A 17,911-nucleotide genomic window follows, 5' to 3' on the forward strand; every position below is an offset into this window, starting at 1 on the left:
AGAGAGCCGACCAGATACATGATGAATAGAAAAAAGAAGGAGGACAAGAAGGGATACTCATGATGATGGATGAGTTGGAACCCGCACTCAAAGAAATGAAGAACGGAAAAAAAACCAGGAAGTGACCAAATTCCTGTAGAACTCATAAAGTAATCTAGATGAAGTATAGAATGAAATGCTACATTTATGCAAAGAAATGTATGATGAAGGTGTATGGCCAAAAGATTTAATGGAAGCAATTTAAGTAACTATAAATAAGAGAAGTAACGCCAAGAAATGTGCTGAATATAGAACAGTCAGTTTAATATCACAATCAGCAAGAGTTCTATTGAGAATTTTAAATAGATGCCTACACTCTAAAATAAACAGAGAGATAGAGGAAGAACATTTTGATTTTAGAAAGGGAAGAGGTACGAGAGACGCCATAGAAATACTGAGAACAATTTGCAGAACGATAACTGGAAAAAGGTAAATAAATATCTGTACCCTTTGTCGATTTAGAGAAAACCATTGATAGAGTGAGTTGGACCAAGTTTTCAGGGATCATTTAGAATATTAGGGTAGATTGGAAGAAAAGGAGGCATATCTGCAAATTATATATGAAAGAACGTGTAAAAGTGAGAATAGGAGAAGAAATGAGCCAAGGAGGTGAAATTGGAAGAGGGGTACGATAAAGATGCTGTCTTTCCCATACATTGTTCAACAACTATTTAGAAGATACAGTAAGAACTGTTTGCATTGCAAGGGAGAAGTAGCAGTAGGAGGAAGGACAATATCTTGTATATGATTTGAAAACGACATGGCCCTGTTGGCAGAACATGAAAGGACCATAAATGCCATGTTTGCAGAAATGAATACCCACTGTGAACAGTTTGGGATTAGCATGAGAATAAATGTGAAGAAGACGAAAACAATAGTGATCGGAAGAGAACCGAGAAAGGCAAAAGTGAGCGTCAGAGGTGAAAGAATCGAACAAGTAGATACTTCTAAATATCTTGGATACATCATAAGAGGTGATATGAAATGCAGTCAAGAAATAGAAACGAAGGAACCCTTTAATACGAAGGAAATATTTTTTGTGGATTTGTGAACAAAGATCCGAGGAAAGGACTAATGAAATGCATTGTACGGAGTGCAGCTCTATATGGTGCAGAAACATTGACACTGAGAACAAGTGACAAAAAGCTATTGGAAGCTCTAGAAATGTGGCTATGGAGACGAATAGAACGGGTGAAATGGACAGCAAATGTAAGAAAATGTAAGAAATGAAGCAATGCTAGAAAGAGTTTGAGAAAATAGATCAATGCTGGAGATAATAATGAAGAGAAAGAGAAATTGGTTGGGTCACTGGATGAACAGAAATTGTACAGTAAGGAATGTCAGTGAAGAGGTGGTCAATGGAAAGAAAATCCAGGGAAGAAGAAGACACCAAATGATTGACGACGTCTAAATATGTGACTAATACGATGCTACAAAGCTAAAGGCTCAAGATCAAACAGCATGGGGGTAGGAAGGAAAGACTTGCCCTTGGGCAGAAAACAATAAATGAATGAATGAATTTGTCAATATTCCCATAAACCTTTGGTAACATTTTTCTAAAGAAAACATCACCGTTGCAAATCGATAACTAATAAAGTAATTAAGTAGTTCTCTCCCCACCCGTTTTTTAATGCTCAAAATTCCCATACCCACAGAAAGAAACAGTCATTGGAGCACACGTCATTAAGAAATTTGGAAGTTATCGTTTAAATCGAAGAGGATTACTCAAAAAATGGTAACACAGCGTAAAACGTACGGAAAAAAACTTCCTCGCTTCATAAGCTCTCCAAAAAGATACAAATGTTGTCAACTGGCACACGGGTTGGGGGAAAAATCTGAATAAAAAGGCGCGTTGTAGACCTCTTTGTAAAGTGAAAAGAAATTGTCCGTTGTGAGGAATAAGGGAACGAAAATGAGTGAAGTAATACTGTTATTTACCATTCTCATGATTCCAGGTTGTCAGAATTAAATGTTACAAAAACTACAAATCCTGTTCAAATTGCCTCCTCCGGTTACGTATGCAAGCAATAATTCTTTCTTATTTAGTTAAAATATTGTATTTGTGCGTGTTCAATTTGGCAAATATTTATGATGTCATCGACAACTAGTGTCAGATAGAAAATAAATTAATCTTGATGTGCCAGGACCTTGCAACATTTAAGAAACTGATAGATTTATCAACAACCAAGAAATATCATAGTAACTAGGGAAGATGGTGGAAAAGATGTCTCTCCAAAAAGAGAGCTTATGAAACGAGGAAGTTTTTTCCGTAATTTTTACGCTAAGTGTGTTACCATTTTTTTTAGTAATCCTCTTCGATTTAAACGATAACTTCCAAATTTCTTAATGACGTGTGCTCCAATTACTGTTTCTTTCTGTGGGTATGAACATTTTGGGCACAAGAATTTTTTCCCAGTAGTCACTCATTCGTCAGCTGTTAGCAACGTGCCAATTAAGTGCAAAGGGTGTAGTAGTGTTTTCACAATTAGTAGTTTTTGGTCGCAAGTCGGAATATGTCACGACTATCTACACACTGGAATAACTCGAAACCCATTGATTTCCGACCCCCTGTGTTTAGGGTCAAATCTGTTGCAAATGTGCTCTAGTATTACCCCTTTCCAGGAATAGATCGAATTAGCAATCACCCTGTATATACGCATTGTTTTCTTAAAAAATATATTTTATATTACCTGGCTTAGAGTTGCTGTGTTGTTCTCGTAGTTTCTGTGAATGGTGACAAGAGGAATTCTGCTGTAATTGGTCCATGTAGCTGCAACGTCAGGGAGAGATATTCTGGCAGGCAATGATCCATCCTCGTGGCAGAGCTCATCAAAAGTTTGCCAGAAATATTTCTTGTCGTCGTCGTCGTATGAAGATTTACTGAGGAGAATGAATTACGATTATTACTTCTGACATGAAATGTACTTGAGATCTCTGAAAATTCATCTCACTATCTCTTCTCTCACTTTTTGTGTGCGTGTGTGTATGTGGCAGAACGGTAAACATTAGAAAGAGAGAGAGAGAGAGAAAGTAAGATAAGGCAGTAAGCAGACACGAACAAGATCTACAGAGTAACAAAGTGTGTTAGAGCGAATTCGCATTTGCTTTGTTTTAAGTCGCTTTGCAAACATGTGAGGGTAGACAATGATTGGACGAAATGGATTAGCCCTTGCACATACTAAGAAACATAACACATATCCCTCAAAGGATAGTTTGCTTGCAAGAGCGCTTTCCCAAATGGTCTCCTGATTCTAACCCTCAAGCGAGAGACGCATGCAAAGAGAAAAATGTAACACAGACAAACTGAAGAATGAGATGATGAGAGAGAAAGAGTGGATGAGAGGAAGAGATATAAGTAGATGAATAGCAGCAGCTTAGACATATTTACAGAGAGAAAGAAAAGAGAGAGAGAGAGAAAGTGAGAGAAGGAGAAAATGGAGAGAAAATATAGGAAGAGGGAGAGAAGAAAAATAAATAAATACCGGCAGAGATGGAGACAGATAGAAGGAAGAGAGATAAAAAGGAAGAGAGAGATGATGATACAGAAGGAGAAAAGGAGACAGACAAAAGAGAAAAGGAGAGAGAGAGACATGAAAAAGAGAAAGAAAACGAAAAATAAAGACAGAGAGAGAAATACTGAGCGGGAGAAAAGAGGTAGAAGGAAAGAGGGGAAAAACAGAAAAAGGGACACATTGAAAGCGATCGAAAAAAGAAAGAGAAGGAAAGTGAGAAAGGGAAGCGCAGAGAAAGAAAGAAGGAGAGATTTATTGTCAAGCACCATTGCAAGAGAGGATCGTCCCTCTCTTGAAGATTGAAACTAAGAAATCACTCCAGACTATTCTAAAATATAACAATAATGAGGTAAACAATGATCACACTGTGGAGCAACATCTGAAACTAAAGATACTATTTCAGAGATACTAGTGGATGACAGCTGCAGAGTGTCCTCCAACAAGAGAAAAGGCTAATACACAATTTTGTTTCAGAAGAAGCACAGAGACATACGCAGGGATGAATAAAGTAGGAACAGAAGGAGAGAGATAAGAACATGAAAAGAGGAGTGAAACTTAAATAAAATAAAATGTATTGACAAACAGAAGAACAGAGACATGGACAGGAAAGAGATTGATTGATTGATTTAGTTTATTTTACTTCGCGTTTTATGCCTCTTGGCTCATTTGCGAAGATGGGGATGAGTGATGAAATGATGAAATTCAAGAATGGACACTAACAAACAACCAAGCCTGAGCGGGATTCGAACCCGGGACCCTTGGCGTCGTAGCGCGATGTGCTAACCACTTTTCTTCATATAAAGTAAATACCCCCTACACAGAGGTATCCCCTATCAGTCACACTTTTTCTCACTTTTACACTTTTCAATTGTTACAGTTTCTCAGTTTCTTATCATCTGGACAAACACAAATACCCATGCCTTACCGGGGACTCGAACCGGAACCTCTGGTGTTATAGCGCGCTCTGTACGCCACTCCGCCACGGACGTCGACGTACTCGGCCACATGGTCCGGCGTAAGAAAGAGAAAACATTCACAAAGAAAGAGAGAGAGAGAGAGAAATGAAGGGAGAGAAGCAGAAAGCAACAAGGAAATCAATGAAACAAGAGAATAGGGAGAGAGTGAGAGTGAGAATCTAGTGAATGTAAGAACACAGAGAGAGTGAGAAATGCCCAAGCGAAATGAAACGTATTGGAACACCACAAAATCAAGGTATCCCACATTCGACCTCGGTGGAGGCCACCTGAAACTGTAGGTTCAATCCCGATTATCTTATTTGTGCATAAAATGTTCTTAAACTTTGACAAACGTTTCAAAACACACACATGGAGATGGCGGGAGTGAGAGAAAAGAGAGAGACGGCACCAAGAGGGCAGGAGGGATGATCACCCTCCAGTCAACCAGTAATAATGTTCTTTTTACGTGTGTTGTTCTTCAGCTGTGCACAAAATGTAATACCCCACTCCCAAGTAAATATTCCTACTCCACCCATTACCTTTTTTCTGGCGGCGTCATTACACACACACAGAAAATCACACACATTCCATTATATACACACACACACATAACAATCTCTCTGAATACTTACCCCTCACTGTCCATTTTACTCAACGTCTTCTGGTAATTAGCTGGAGAAACTGTTTCGTTGAACATTGACCTAATCACAAGTTCTGGAAAAGAATAGACGATTCTCAGTTCTTTAACCAACCAGAAATGTAATGGTCATTTTGGTATTAACTTTACATCTAGATTGAGGGGTGGCTAAAGATAAAATTTTCACCCGTGTGAGGTGGATTTTTGGCGCCCCTTCTTTTCCACCCTTCCATCCTTTCTGGTCTCCTATTTTCTCCAATGGAAATATGGAATAAATTTATGGTTTTAATAATTAAAAATACCGTTATTTTTTTAATGTCTCACGTGTTACCATTCAAAAGAAGTTCATTTTAGGTATGCGTTTAATTTGTACATAATGACATCAAAATGAGAGGAATCTCTTAGCTTAAATTCCTACATGATTTTGCGGTATAAAGATTGTGTTATGCAGCAGTAACTTCAATTAATTCTTGTCTACACAAATCCAAATTCTTAAGAAAACATAGCTACGCTTACGTAATCAGACATGAAGTTTTGGCGCTACTCAAGGGGGACGTCCTTTTTGGTGCCCCCTAGGGTGGCGCCCAGGGCTGTTACCCGAGTTGCCGGCCCTTAAACCACCCCTATTAGATTCCTTCTAGGTCGTGAATTCTTCATCAAGTCGTTTGAATTAAACGCAATACTTTTGCAGATTCCATTGTTAACCTTATGGTATTAAACTCTTACTCATTTGAAGTAATTATGATAATCTAAGGATTCCAAATCTAAAATCGTGTAGCTATTTCATCCACAATATTTAAGCAAAAATATTTACAAATTACACGAGAATAATCCTTGTGTTGTTTTTTTATATAAACCCAAATAAATAAATATTCCAACCAATGCTGGTTCGCAAGTTTGGCAGTTTTTACTAGTTTGGTATACAAGTAGAAAATTGATCGTGATGTGCTGAAACAGGAACATCCAAACATAGATCTCGAAAGTTTATACAGAGGCGTAATTTGGTTGGGCCAAGAGGACACTTGTCCACAAATTTTCAGGCTAATAGAAATTTGTATGTTAATGGTACTTTTGTTAACATCCTGGAATCTTAGTATCAAAGAATCCAGTAATATTTACGATTTCTCAAATGTAACAGGATATTCTGGCTTTCAACAATAGTCCTAGTTGATATTTTTATGGGGTTGAAAACTCTTTGATTCTGCCTCCCAAAGTTAAGCTCCAAGTTCGTTTCTGACCCACCAAAGTTAGGTCCTAAGTTACACATCTCGTATATGTACAACCCGTTGTGTATATATATATAGAAAGAATGAATAATTAATTTAAAAATACTGTACCATGTTCTTGTGACTTTCTATTGGAAAATCCGTTCTCTCGTCCGTAACCAAAACGGTAAAAGTTCAGAAATCTCGTTCCTAATCTGAATGTGGGATTAAACTTTTGAAAGAATATCGAGTTAGTATATTGGAAAATTGTATACATATACTATGATTCATGCAAAATTATGCAATACCACAAAGAAAAACACTCCGCACAAACAACATGCAAGAATACTGCAATACAATAAAATCACACATAGACCCTATTGGGTAAACGTGCACTACACTCCTTAAGATTCTTATTGTTAACATGTGTAAAAATTGATTTGGAAATCGTGAAAAGAAAACGGCTCTTTTCTAAAGAAACAGGAGTGTTTTTCCTTTGGTTGGGTTTCTTTCCATATAGTGTTTCAAATCAAAGAAAATATAAATCAAAATACAACTTTCAACATGGAATTCATAACCAGACACAAGCAGTAGTTGCAAAAATGCCGACTTTTTCGAATGTAAGTGTGAACTTCCTATTTCAGTAGGCTTGTTAAATACATCTATGTAATAGTACATAAACATTCGCATAACTAGAGTAGTTTTGTATGTATTTTGTAAATAGAATCTAATAGCATATGATGTGATATTCATTGTTTGAATTTGACTAATGAACATGAAGGAAAGAAACAAGAAAGAAAGAAAATAGTGCTACATCATGCCCCCGCACTCATCATCTAGGGGGCCAATATGGTCCTTTTGATCCCCCCCCCAAGTCTGATTGATTGATTGATTGATTTAGTTTATTTTACTTCGCGTTTTGTGCCTCTTGGCTAATTTGCGAAGATGGGGATGAGTGATGAAATGATGAAATTGATGAATGGACATTCACAAACAACCAAGCCCGACCGGGATTCGAACCCGGGACCCTTGGCGTCGCAGCGCGATGTGCTAACCACTCGGCCACAGGGTCGGGCCCCCCCCCCCCAAGTCGAGCCATAAAAAATGTACTATTTTTTCTGCTCATTTGTGGTTCTGAATAAAATTTCAGAAATATTTTTTTTTTTATATTCGTCAAATGAACATGGGCTGAAGTTTCCGCTAACAGCAAGAACAAGAAAAGAAGTACTTGACTGACAGATCGCTAAGCAGATTTGGTATGGCAGTTTCGTCTTTAAAAAGCAAGTGCAAACGTGAATTATCCCTCCTAGGAATTCCCTCTTCCTGTTTCCAGTTCCAGCAGGTTTTCTACAGATACACTCGCTCGTAACAATGCTCCAGGGAAAGTGGAGGGAAGAGGTCGGTGCACTCAGATAGGAACGGTCTGCAGTTCCGAAATAGATCCAAGCCGACATATTTCCGCGAAACAGGTGTTGTGGAGGAACCAAATATCCTATGAAGAATTCCTGGCCTCCCTCCTACTATTGCATGTCCACAACACCGTTGTCCGGGAAGCATTGTCCAGATTGGCGTTTCGAAATATGATTACGTCTGTCCTAGCTTTGCCTTGAAATTTTCAGTTGAAGTTTGGTGTTGGTCAGGGTCAGTAGTCAGTAGTCAGTTATCGGGTGAATCGGAAACTTGTGAATAACAATGAGTCCGTCGACCACCACGTCGTGTCATTGTTAACATAAACATATCAAATGTGTTTCTGAAAATGTGGATGCAGGGGAAGAGAGAAAACTTCTTTTTGGAGGTAAGCAGTAGAATAAAATTATTCTTGATCATTTACATAAGATGAAGCTATTGTGGAATGTAAAGCCGTCAAAATTAAAAGCTTAACAACAAGGTGTTCGTTCTATTTCCAATCAAGCACATACATGATTCCTTCATGGAAAAATCTGTTACATGCTCAACGGTAATTGCCCATGTTTGAACGTATACATTTAAAACTGAGCATTGATCGCACGGTAACACATCGCACCACATTTTCTTGGGGGGATGGGGGCGCGGTGGCAGAGCTACATTGATTCTTTTGACACACTTAAAAATATCCCAAATTATACAAATTATATTTTAAACAAGTACTAAATAAAATTCGTGTTCAAACATTTCAATGAAAAATTGCTCATATGCACTATTAATTATATTATAAAATGAGAACGTGGTAATATTAATTTACGTGAAAGAATGTAAATTCACCACAGCGCGTCAAAATTCAATATAATGAACGTCTAACCATGAAAAGAAACACCAATTAGAACCTCACATATTTCTTGGTTTGTTCTGCCTACTTATTGCTCTTACGTAATAGTAGAAAATTGCGATTGTATAGAACACTGAACTTCAGATTAAGGCACAAAAATTTTCATTTTTTAAGATTTCTGAAAATATTTTGGTCACAGGCTCTGAGTATATTGTATGGGCCCGACCTAGGGCCAGCCAGGGTGGGTGGGGGTAAAATGTTCTTTGTCTGCCTTTCCAAGAATCATTTCGCAATTTTAAATTCTGAAAACAAAAATTGTTCTCAGGAGCATTAAGAATATTTTTAATGGCTTGTATGATATTTTAACTTTTTTTGCTATCATTTAGTTACGATTCCGAGAATAACTTAACATTACAGAAACTGGCTGTTCACCGATGATAGCGTAGTGGCTAATGCAGTCGTCTTATCATTAAAGGGACAGGGTTCGATTCCTAGGGAGAGGGGACAATTTCAATGCTTCGGACCTATGTATCCTGCTCGAAATAGCACATAAAGTTGATTATAATTGACAATAGTAAGTGATATTCTTGAAAATTCATGACAGTTTTGAAAAGTTATCTCTAACGTCACATCTTTATAAAGTATAAAGTTAGATTAAACGCAAGGATGATTGGAAAGGAGTAACTTATCAATAGGAGTGAGTAGGTGATAGGAGACGAGCGAGACTATTTTGAGGGTGGAGATTCCAATTATAACACCATTAAGCCTTGTTTCCATGATTATGAAAAAATATAAATATACTGACCAAGGCAGTAATTTATTTTATTAAAAACATAAACTAAACGTAACGTTTCAACCTTCTAGCAAGGCCTTCTTCAGACTCTGTATCAAGTACAAAAGTGTAAGAATCTTACGAGAGAATATACATTTTACGAAATGAAAAGCTGGCAGGAGAAATTTAGAGAGAAAATAAAAATAAAGTTGAAGAAGAAAGGAGAGGGATTAGGATGGAAAGACAAAAGGGGAGAAGAGGAAGAAGAAGAGCAGTATAAAATTCTATAGGATGAGCACAAAAATCATACAAATGAAGAGCTCTTATGATTAAACAGACTGATTTGGCTATACTTAAAACAATGTCAAGATGTCTATATGAGTCTATTGCCCAAGTGTGCTACACAGTTAAATCCAAAGAATCTTGAGCCCTAGTGTACAAATGAAGAATTACAGTGTACAAATGAAGAAGCCTCAACAGACTGATTTGGCCATGTGTACAAAAGCTGAATCTGTCAGTCTGTTGTCTGTAAGCCTGCTAAAAATATAGTCTTCTTGATATTGTTATGGCTACACTTAAAACTAAGCCAAAACTGCTCATGTAGGTGCCTCTAACAACATACAGATCTAATACAATACAGGATTACCTTGGACAAAGGCAGGCTGCAAATTGAACTATTACCTGCTTGCTTCCTAACCTTTGATCAGTTTATTGCCCGGGGCACTAATTACTTAGCTCAGAAATACTTCAGTCTGTCGCCTAGACAGTTTCGATCGGGGAGATCATGCATTGCCTGGCCTGGAAATAAATTATGCAGGCTTGGGACTTCCATATTCCACTTTGCTGGCACGCATGGGATAATCTACACAGAAATAAGCTGGAAGGGCATGAAACTTTAATTGATATTTCTGGGTAATTCTAGGGAAAATTCTTACTAAAAGGGCATTACCAATGCAGACCTGACACGCGCTACTGACTCCAATTCCAGAAGTCTATGATCTGAAATAATATCCCCACACGTGAGACTTTGAGAATATTCACTGCAGATCCAAAGTCCAACTTTGACTGTATTAGCTGGTATCCAGCTGATGGCTCCCGGGTTTGATACTCGGTGGAGTGTGTGGTCTTAGTCCCGATGGCTTATATGCCTTGTAATTAAGAGGCTCCCTGGTTTGATACTCGGTAGAGTGTGTGAGATTGAAATACATGTGGCAGAATAATATCCCCACACGTGAGACTTTGAGAATATTCACTGCAGATCCAAAGTCCAACTTTGAATGTATTAGCTGGTATCCAGCTGATGGCTCCCGGGTTTGATACTCGGTGGAGTGTGTGGGCCTCCCTGATGGCAAAGTATTGCCTTGTAATCAAGAGGCTCCCGAGTTTGATACTCGGTAGAGTGTGTGGGCCTAGTCCCGATTAGCTTTACTGTGCATAAAGTGGACTTAAAACACCAACTCAACAACAACAACTCTAGAATTGTGTCTTTAAAAAACATATGAGCAAATGCTGGACTGTGGAATATTTATGAATAGCTCTATGCTGTTAAGCATTTTCTAGTACTTAAATTGTCTATTGCTGTGGGCAAATCCAAAGTGATTGGCTTTTTGGATAACAATTGTGTTAATTCTATTTGGTATAATATAATTGTACCCAACTAATTTCAAGTCTGTTATACAACAGCATAATAGAGCAAAACTACTCTACATTGGGGATCACCAGAGCCTAGTTACAGCAGTTGTCTGGCTATAAGAGCACCCACCCAGCCACTAACTGCTGTTATAATTGTTTTAGCATACTATCCATAGTTCTGTTTTTTTGGCCCAAGAAATTTTATATATTAAATAAACAATAAAAATGCCAAACTTGAAATATTGCAATCAGTGTAATAAAAATATATTTAGTTCTAATTGGGCTAGGCACCGGCATAATTGTGATCCTAAGAAATGCAGAAAGCCTACTACTATAATGTGCTCAAAATGCCATAAAATATTTAGCAAAGCATATTACAATAGGCATAAGTGTACTTGTTATGTACAGCCTTCTACTTCATCACAGGCATCTACATCTGGTCTAAAAAGGAAACTTCAAACACCCGATAATCATAGACCAGCAAAGCAGCCGCGCAATGCACCCATCCATAGCAGTTTTAATGGTCAACTTAGTGATTACTGTTTTGTATCAGAGCCAAGATGTGATGTTAAGAATTTTTTGAACAGTAAAAATCCTGACGTGCAGGATATTCTAAATAAACAAAATGGCTCTTATAAGCTGTCCCTCAAATTGTATAAAAATATAAGAAATCAAATGGCACAAAATTTACACAGCCCCACATAACAGAAACTGTAGCTGTATACTCAAATATAAACTTAGACAAAATACTAAGCAGGTTGATAGACCAATTGCTTATCAAACACTCTGAGTTTGCTGCTAAGGAATAGGGTTGGAGCCTATGTGGATCTCTACACAAGTTTTATATTAATATTTCTGAATTCAGCCCACTACAAGGTTCTACATATCAGCCATTACCTGACAATATCAGACACAAAAAAGCTGTGGTCAACCTAAAAAAAAAAATGATGATCAAAAAAGCTTCTTGTGGAGTATATTGGCAGCTTTGTTTCCAGTTTTAAATAATCCAGAGCGAATAATTTATTATAAACAGCATGAACATGATTTTGATGATGCTATGGAGGGCTTAGAATATCCAATGTCTGTTCAGAATATTGATAAATTTGAAAAAAGGCCAGAGATATCAATGTCAGGCCATTATCTATTAATGTATTTATTAATTCTACTGGTCGTGGCAATTGCTTGATAGAACCTCTCAGAATCAGTACACTTGATGATGATTCTGCTGTCCCGATTGATCTGCTCTTAATTGAAGAGGATGGCACATACCATTACACTCTGATACACAGTCTTGAAGCTTTAGTCAGAAAACAACTAGACAAATCTAATACAATATACAAGTTGTGTCGAAGATATTTGACTGTATTTGATGGTCAAAAAATAGTAAATGGTGTTTGTGAACAGAATACAGAAATTGCTAAAAACAAGTTAGTTGAGCATCTGAAATACTGTGGCAACCATAAACCTGTTCATATGGTTATGACTAAACCAAATGAAGCCTTGTTGGAACACCCAGCATATATAGTTTGTGTTTTTGAATCAAACCTCAAACCCCTTGCATTATGCAGCTTAGATCCTGATGAATCTTCAAGTACATCATACCAGCTACATGAACCTTCTAGTTTTTATTATGTGGTTGTACAGAATGGTGTTGTTAGTAAAGAATATTTATACATGGGACCAGATGCCATCAAAGAATTTGCACATAGAATAGAAAATGAGTGTCGCTGCATAGCATCTAATGTATTATTAAAATCAAAACCTATGTTGCCTTTAACAGAGGACCAGATTGAGGATTTCAATAATGCAGAAAAATGCCCGGTATGTGATTCTGAATTTTCAGACACAAATATTAAGCAGCATCACCATTCTCATACAGATGGTAAATTCAAAATGACCCTGTGTAATAGCTGTAATATTAAGATCCAGAGACCAAAATTTGTCCCGATATTTTGCCACGGGGCATCTAATTATGATTTTCATCATCTGATCAGGTACGAGGGGTTTGACAAGCAGAATTTAAATATTTTAGCAGAAAATGATGAGAAATATATAGCTATTAGCAAAATAATTAGTGTTAATGGCAGGCTTATTTACCTAAGATTTCTAGATTCATACAGAATTCTGTCGGCTAGCCTGGCTACTCGCTACTCTAGCCAATCAATTATCTGATGACCAATTTAAAATCACATGTGCTATGTTTCCAAATCAGGACCTAAAATTAATTAGGCGGAAGTGTGTATACCCATATGACTATGTTACAGATTTTTCTAAATTTCATGAGTGTGCTCTGCCACCACAACAAGAGTTCTACAGCAAACTCAGAGCATCTGGAATCACTGATGAAGATTATCACCATGCCCAGTTGATGTGGACCAACTTAAAATGCCAGACACTTCGTGATTATCATAAGGCATACTTGAAACTTGATGTGACTCTCTTAGCTGATATACTTCAGGGATTTAGTAAATCGTCGATGGAAAATTATAAGTTGGATCCAATATATTTCTACAGTGCTCCGGGCATAGCATGGTCTGCCATGTTTTTGAACACTAAAATGCAATTGGATCTGATCCAGGATCAGGACATGCATCTCTTTATGGAACAATTTATACGAGGAGGCATGGTGCAATGCTCTCAGAGATATGGCAGAGCCAACAACAAATATATTCCTGATTATGATCCAGCACTTCCATCAAACTATATACCTTATGTGGATGCCAACAGTCGGTATGGTTATGCTATGATGGATAAACTGCCATATGCAGGGCTTGAGTGGGTCCAAGATTTCAATATTGAAGATCTTCAGGATTTTGATGACAGTGACTATGGTCTATTCATAGAGGTTGATCTGAAAATTCCTGATAATTTACACAGCCAGTTTTCTGATCTGCCCCCAATTCCTGAGGTCGAGTGTTCAAATGGCTCTATAAAGAAGAAACTAATGATGACTCTAAAACCAAAACAGGGTTATGTCATATACTACAAAAACCTCCACTTCCTGATGCATCACGGTGTTCAAGTGACCAAGGTTGGCAACATCTTGAGGTTTAAGCACTCAACATGGTTGAAGCAATACATCGATACAAACATCGAGCTTCGAACACTTGCTATAACCCCATTTGATAAGACCTTGTTCAAATTGATGGTCAATTCAGTGTATGGTAAAACCATAGAAAATGTCAGAAAACATACTGATGTTAAATTAGTTATTGACCCCAACCGGAGCAAAAAATTGGTAGCAAAGCCAAACTTCAATTACAGAAGAATTTATGATGATAATCTGGCACTCTTTAATATGAAAAACAAAGATTAAGTGTGATAAGCCTATTTATGTAGTAGCTGTGATATTAGAATTGTCCAAATTACACATGCTAAAGCGCTATTATGATGTGCTGAAGCCTTTTTATGGTGATCGTGTAAAACTGATATACATGGACACAGATACCTTTATCCTTGATATTCAGACAGAAGATGTCTATCAAGATATATCACAGCCTGCATTGCTTAAATATTTTGATACCAGTGAACATCCAAAGATTCAACCCTGTTCAACACTATTACAAGCTTATACCTCTTTTTATAGAACTAAGAATCAGATACTCTATAATAAATAACTACTAAAGCAAAATGCCTAATGATATTTTTGGGCATACAAGGCGCGAAGATCACAGTGATGAGATTCTGATGCTTGATGTCAGAGTCAAAAAATTAAGAAGTGATTTACAAGCTCTACAAACTACACTCAATGCCAGTCTTCAACTAGAGATTACCAATTTACAATCACAATGCATGGACCCTCTCCTTAAAATTGACTCAGAACTAAAATTGTTGCTTCAAAAATATACTGACTTGGTCACATTAGATAATTTTCAATGTTTAGAGGAGGCTATAGCAGCTCTTCAAGCCAAATTTAAGACTCAGGCTACCAACTCTGAGCAATTGAAACAGCAACTAGAAGAGCAGATTGGTAGTGTCCAGACACAGCTCCAAACAATTGTCAAAAGCATAAAATCCCAAGATGATTTTGATCTAGTGATTTCTACTCTAAAAGAACAGATTCACTCACTGGAGATTCCTAATCTGGACCCCTTAAACAATGCCATAGCCAAGGTTAAAGAAAAAATCGATACACTTGAGAATTTTATGGACAACTTACCATCTGATGCTCTGAGTGCTATCACTTGTAGTGTTGCCAACATCAAGCTGCAACTCGAGACATATGAAGCTTTTGGAAAAATTCAGAATACCATAAGCCATCTTGAGGGTACCATAGCAGTAGTACAAAGTGATCTGACAAAGGTACAAGAAACTCTAGAATCCCGCTTACCTGGTATTGTAGACACCCTTGTCAGTGTCCAGCAACAGATCACAAAACTTGAAAACCTCAACACTGAATCTGAGCTATCTCATTTTCATCACTTGATCGATGATATCAAAACAAAGCTTTAAATTTTACAACAATCAACACCTACTCAGGCAGACATAATCCTGCTCGAAGATGTTATGCTACTGAGTTGGATGCTGTGAAATCAGCCCTGGAGTCTTTGCAGAATACTGTAGCCAATCTGCCTACATTACAGGAGCTGAAAAATATTAAGAGAGCCGTACATCGCATATTGAAATCTGAAGACATCAAGAATATCCAGACAGAGATCAACCAGCTTACTCTGACAGTGGCTACTCTTCCTACCAATCAGCATATTAATGAACTGCATGCTCTGTTTGAGGATATCAGAACCCAAGTCCATGATCTTACAGCCCAAAGTTCTAAATTGGCTGTTGTTGAAAATCTACAGCAAATTGTAGCCAACATCAAGCAACAGCTAGAGACCATAGAATCCAACCAAGCAAATGCTCTCTCTGGTTTTGCCACGCAGCTTCAAGAGATTGTGCAACAATACAAGAAACTTGCTGTGGACATAAGAATCAAACCGGGCCACGACGAGATTGTTAGGACTATCAATGAGCATCTTGAATCTGTAATAAGTACATTGCTTACAGCAGAAAAAGAAATAACTGGCATAATCGAGAATCCTAAACATACAGTAATTCTTGAATTGTACAGTATCCCTAACAAAGAATATGATTCACCATTTACACCAGGTGGCAAAATATATATGCTGTCCCCTGCACAATTTTATTACCAGTTTTTTGTTGGGGGCACACTCAGACCAATCAAGATCAAATATTGGCTCCAACCACAGGCTCACCATTTCAGCAATCCAGAAAAAAATCACATGTGGGAGACTTTATATTTAGTATCCCAGCCATCTTAGCAGCACTCTGTGCAGTTGGCAGCTTAGCAGGGGGATCGGCTGCCATAGCAAAAACAGTAATAAATTCCAAGAAGAATAAGGCCGAATTAGCTGAACAAAGGCGCTATAATCTGGCCATAGAGAAACAAGGCAAAAGTCTTAAGACAGCCATGAATAGGTTTTTTTTTAAAAAAAAAAAAGAGCCGCTTACCAACCAAGATATTGGACCTTTAATCCAACCACTGGGCATCAAACATTTTAGAGGTGCGTACATGTCTGATTCTTTACCAGAACAACCACTCAAAAAAGAGTGTGGCATAGTCAATTTGGATAAGTACAAAAATCAGGGCACTCACTGGATCTGCTATCTTAAAAATTTAAACAATGATGCATTTGTGTTTGATTCGTTTGGAGGTATTCCACCTGAGAATTTAGTAAAATATCTAAAATCAACTAATCTTTATTACAATAATGACCGTGTTCAAAACTTCAAAGATGTTAATTGTGGACATCTGTGTTGATCTATGCTTAGATATCTGTCTCAAATAAATAAACCATCAATTGAAGATTTTCAAAAAACCTTGTGGTATCTGAAACATCATGGGAGTATTCCATCTTACCAGCCAAAATTCAATATTGAAGCTCAGACTACATGATGATATAGTATATCCCAAAACAATAGCTCTCAGAGCATTCTATGGCGTGTAATTGATCCCCAATATTACACACCACAACAACAAGATTGCAATTGGTGACCAAAACATTGTCATCACTCCAGGGCAGTATAATCTGTCTACTCTAAATGCTCAGTTACCCAGAGGTATAGCGTTAACTCAAAATTCTGTCACTCACAGAGTAGAGATTGTGTCTGCTACAGAGACAGTGGATCTGGGTACTATAGGAGAGCTATTAGGTCTTCAGAACAACACAAAACTTGAACCAGCCATCAAACACACTGCTATTAATATACCTAAATTCTTAGCCATAGAGACTCTGAATATTCACTGTAATGTGGCCGAGGGTATGATCACCAAATCAGATGGCATAGGCACTCACAAACAAACTGGGATCATCGCAACATTCAAACCTAACTCTGAATTTATGGAGCCAATCATCTACACTCCATCACCAACATTATATTTTCCTATGTGCCATGATAGAATAGACTACATTGAGTTGATGGTCACTAATGAAAAATAAGAATTAGTTGATTTTGCTGGAGCCACAACAACTGCTATCATAGAAATTAATATTTAAATAAAAATACATACAAAAAAATTGGAAAGTATTCAGAGTTATGAGCTACAGTCATTCCCCCCGAACCGTAGGACTTTTGCAAATTTAAATCAACCCAACACATAGATTGAGGTTGACCTTGTTGTAGGGGATGGATTTATACACCCCCACAGAGCAGACCTCTATATCAAGTTTGATGTTGTCAAGCTTGATGGTACAGATTATCCGGTTAACTCAAATATAAGACTGGTAGTCAATTTTGTACCCCATCTGTTCTCTGAAATCGAGATCAGAAAACATAGTGTTGTTATAAACAGAGTAGACTATCCTCGTATTATCTCTACAGCTTTGGCCACACTGAATTTATCCAAGACCGAGGCTTCTTACTACAAAATAGGTGGATTTGAGGCTGGTGATAA

The 17,911-nt window shown here is 37.5% G+C and overlaps 1 protein-coding gene across 1 annotated transcript in view; it reads right to left on the reverse strand.

Annotated features, from left to right (window-relative positions):
• Positions 1-17,911, reverse strand: part of LOC145986697 (aminopeptidase N-like) — a 63,465-nt gene that overhangs the window by 40,912 nt on the left and 4,642 nt on the right. The window contains exons 2-4 of the mRNA XM_083121012.1: positions 6,482-6,581; positions 5,140-5,221; positions 2,730-2,919 (exon numbers count right to left, since the gene is read on the reverse strand). Of these exons, the coding sequence (XP_082977138.1) occupies positions 2,730-2,919; positions 5,140-5,221; positions 6,482-6,581 (372 nt within the window). The remainder of the gene's footprint in view (positions 1-2,729; positions 2,920-5,139; positions 5,222-6,481; positions 6,582-17,911) is intronic.

The sequence above is a fragment of the Lepisma saccharinum genome, chromosome 4, assembly GCF_977018435.1.
Source record: "Lepisma saccharinum chromosome 4, izLepSacc3.1, whole genome shotgun sequence".
Taxonomy (NCBI): domain Eukaryota; kingdom Metazoa; phylum Arthropoda; class Insecta; order Zygentoma; family Lepismatidae; genus Lepisma; species Lepisma saccharinum.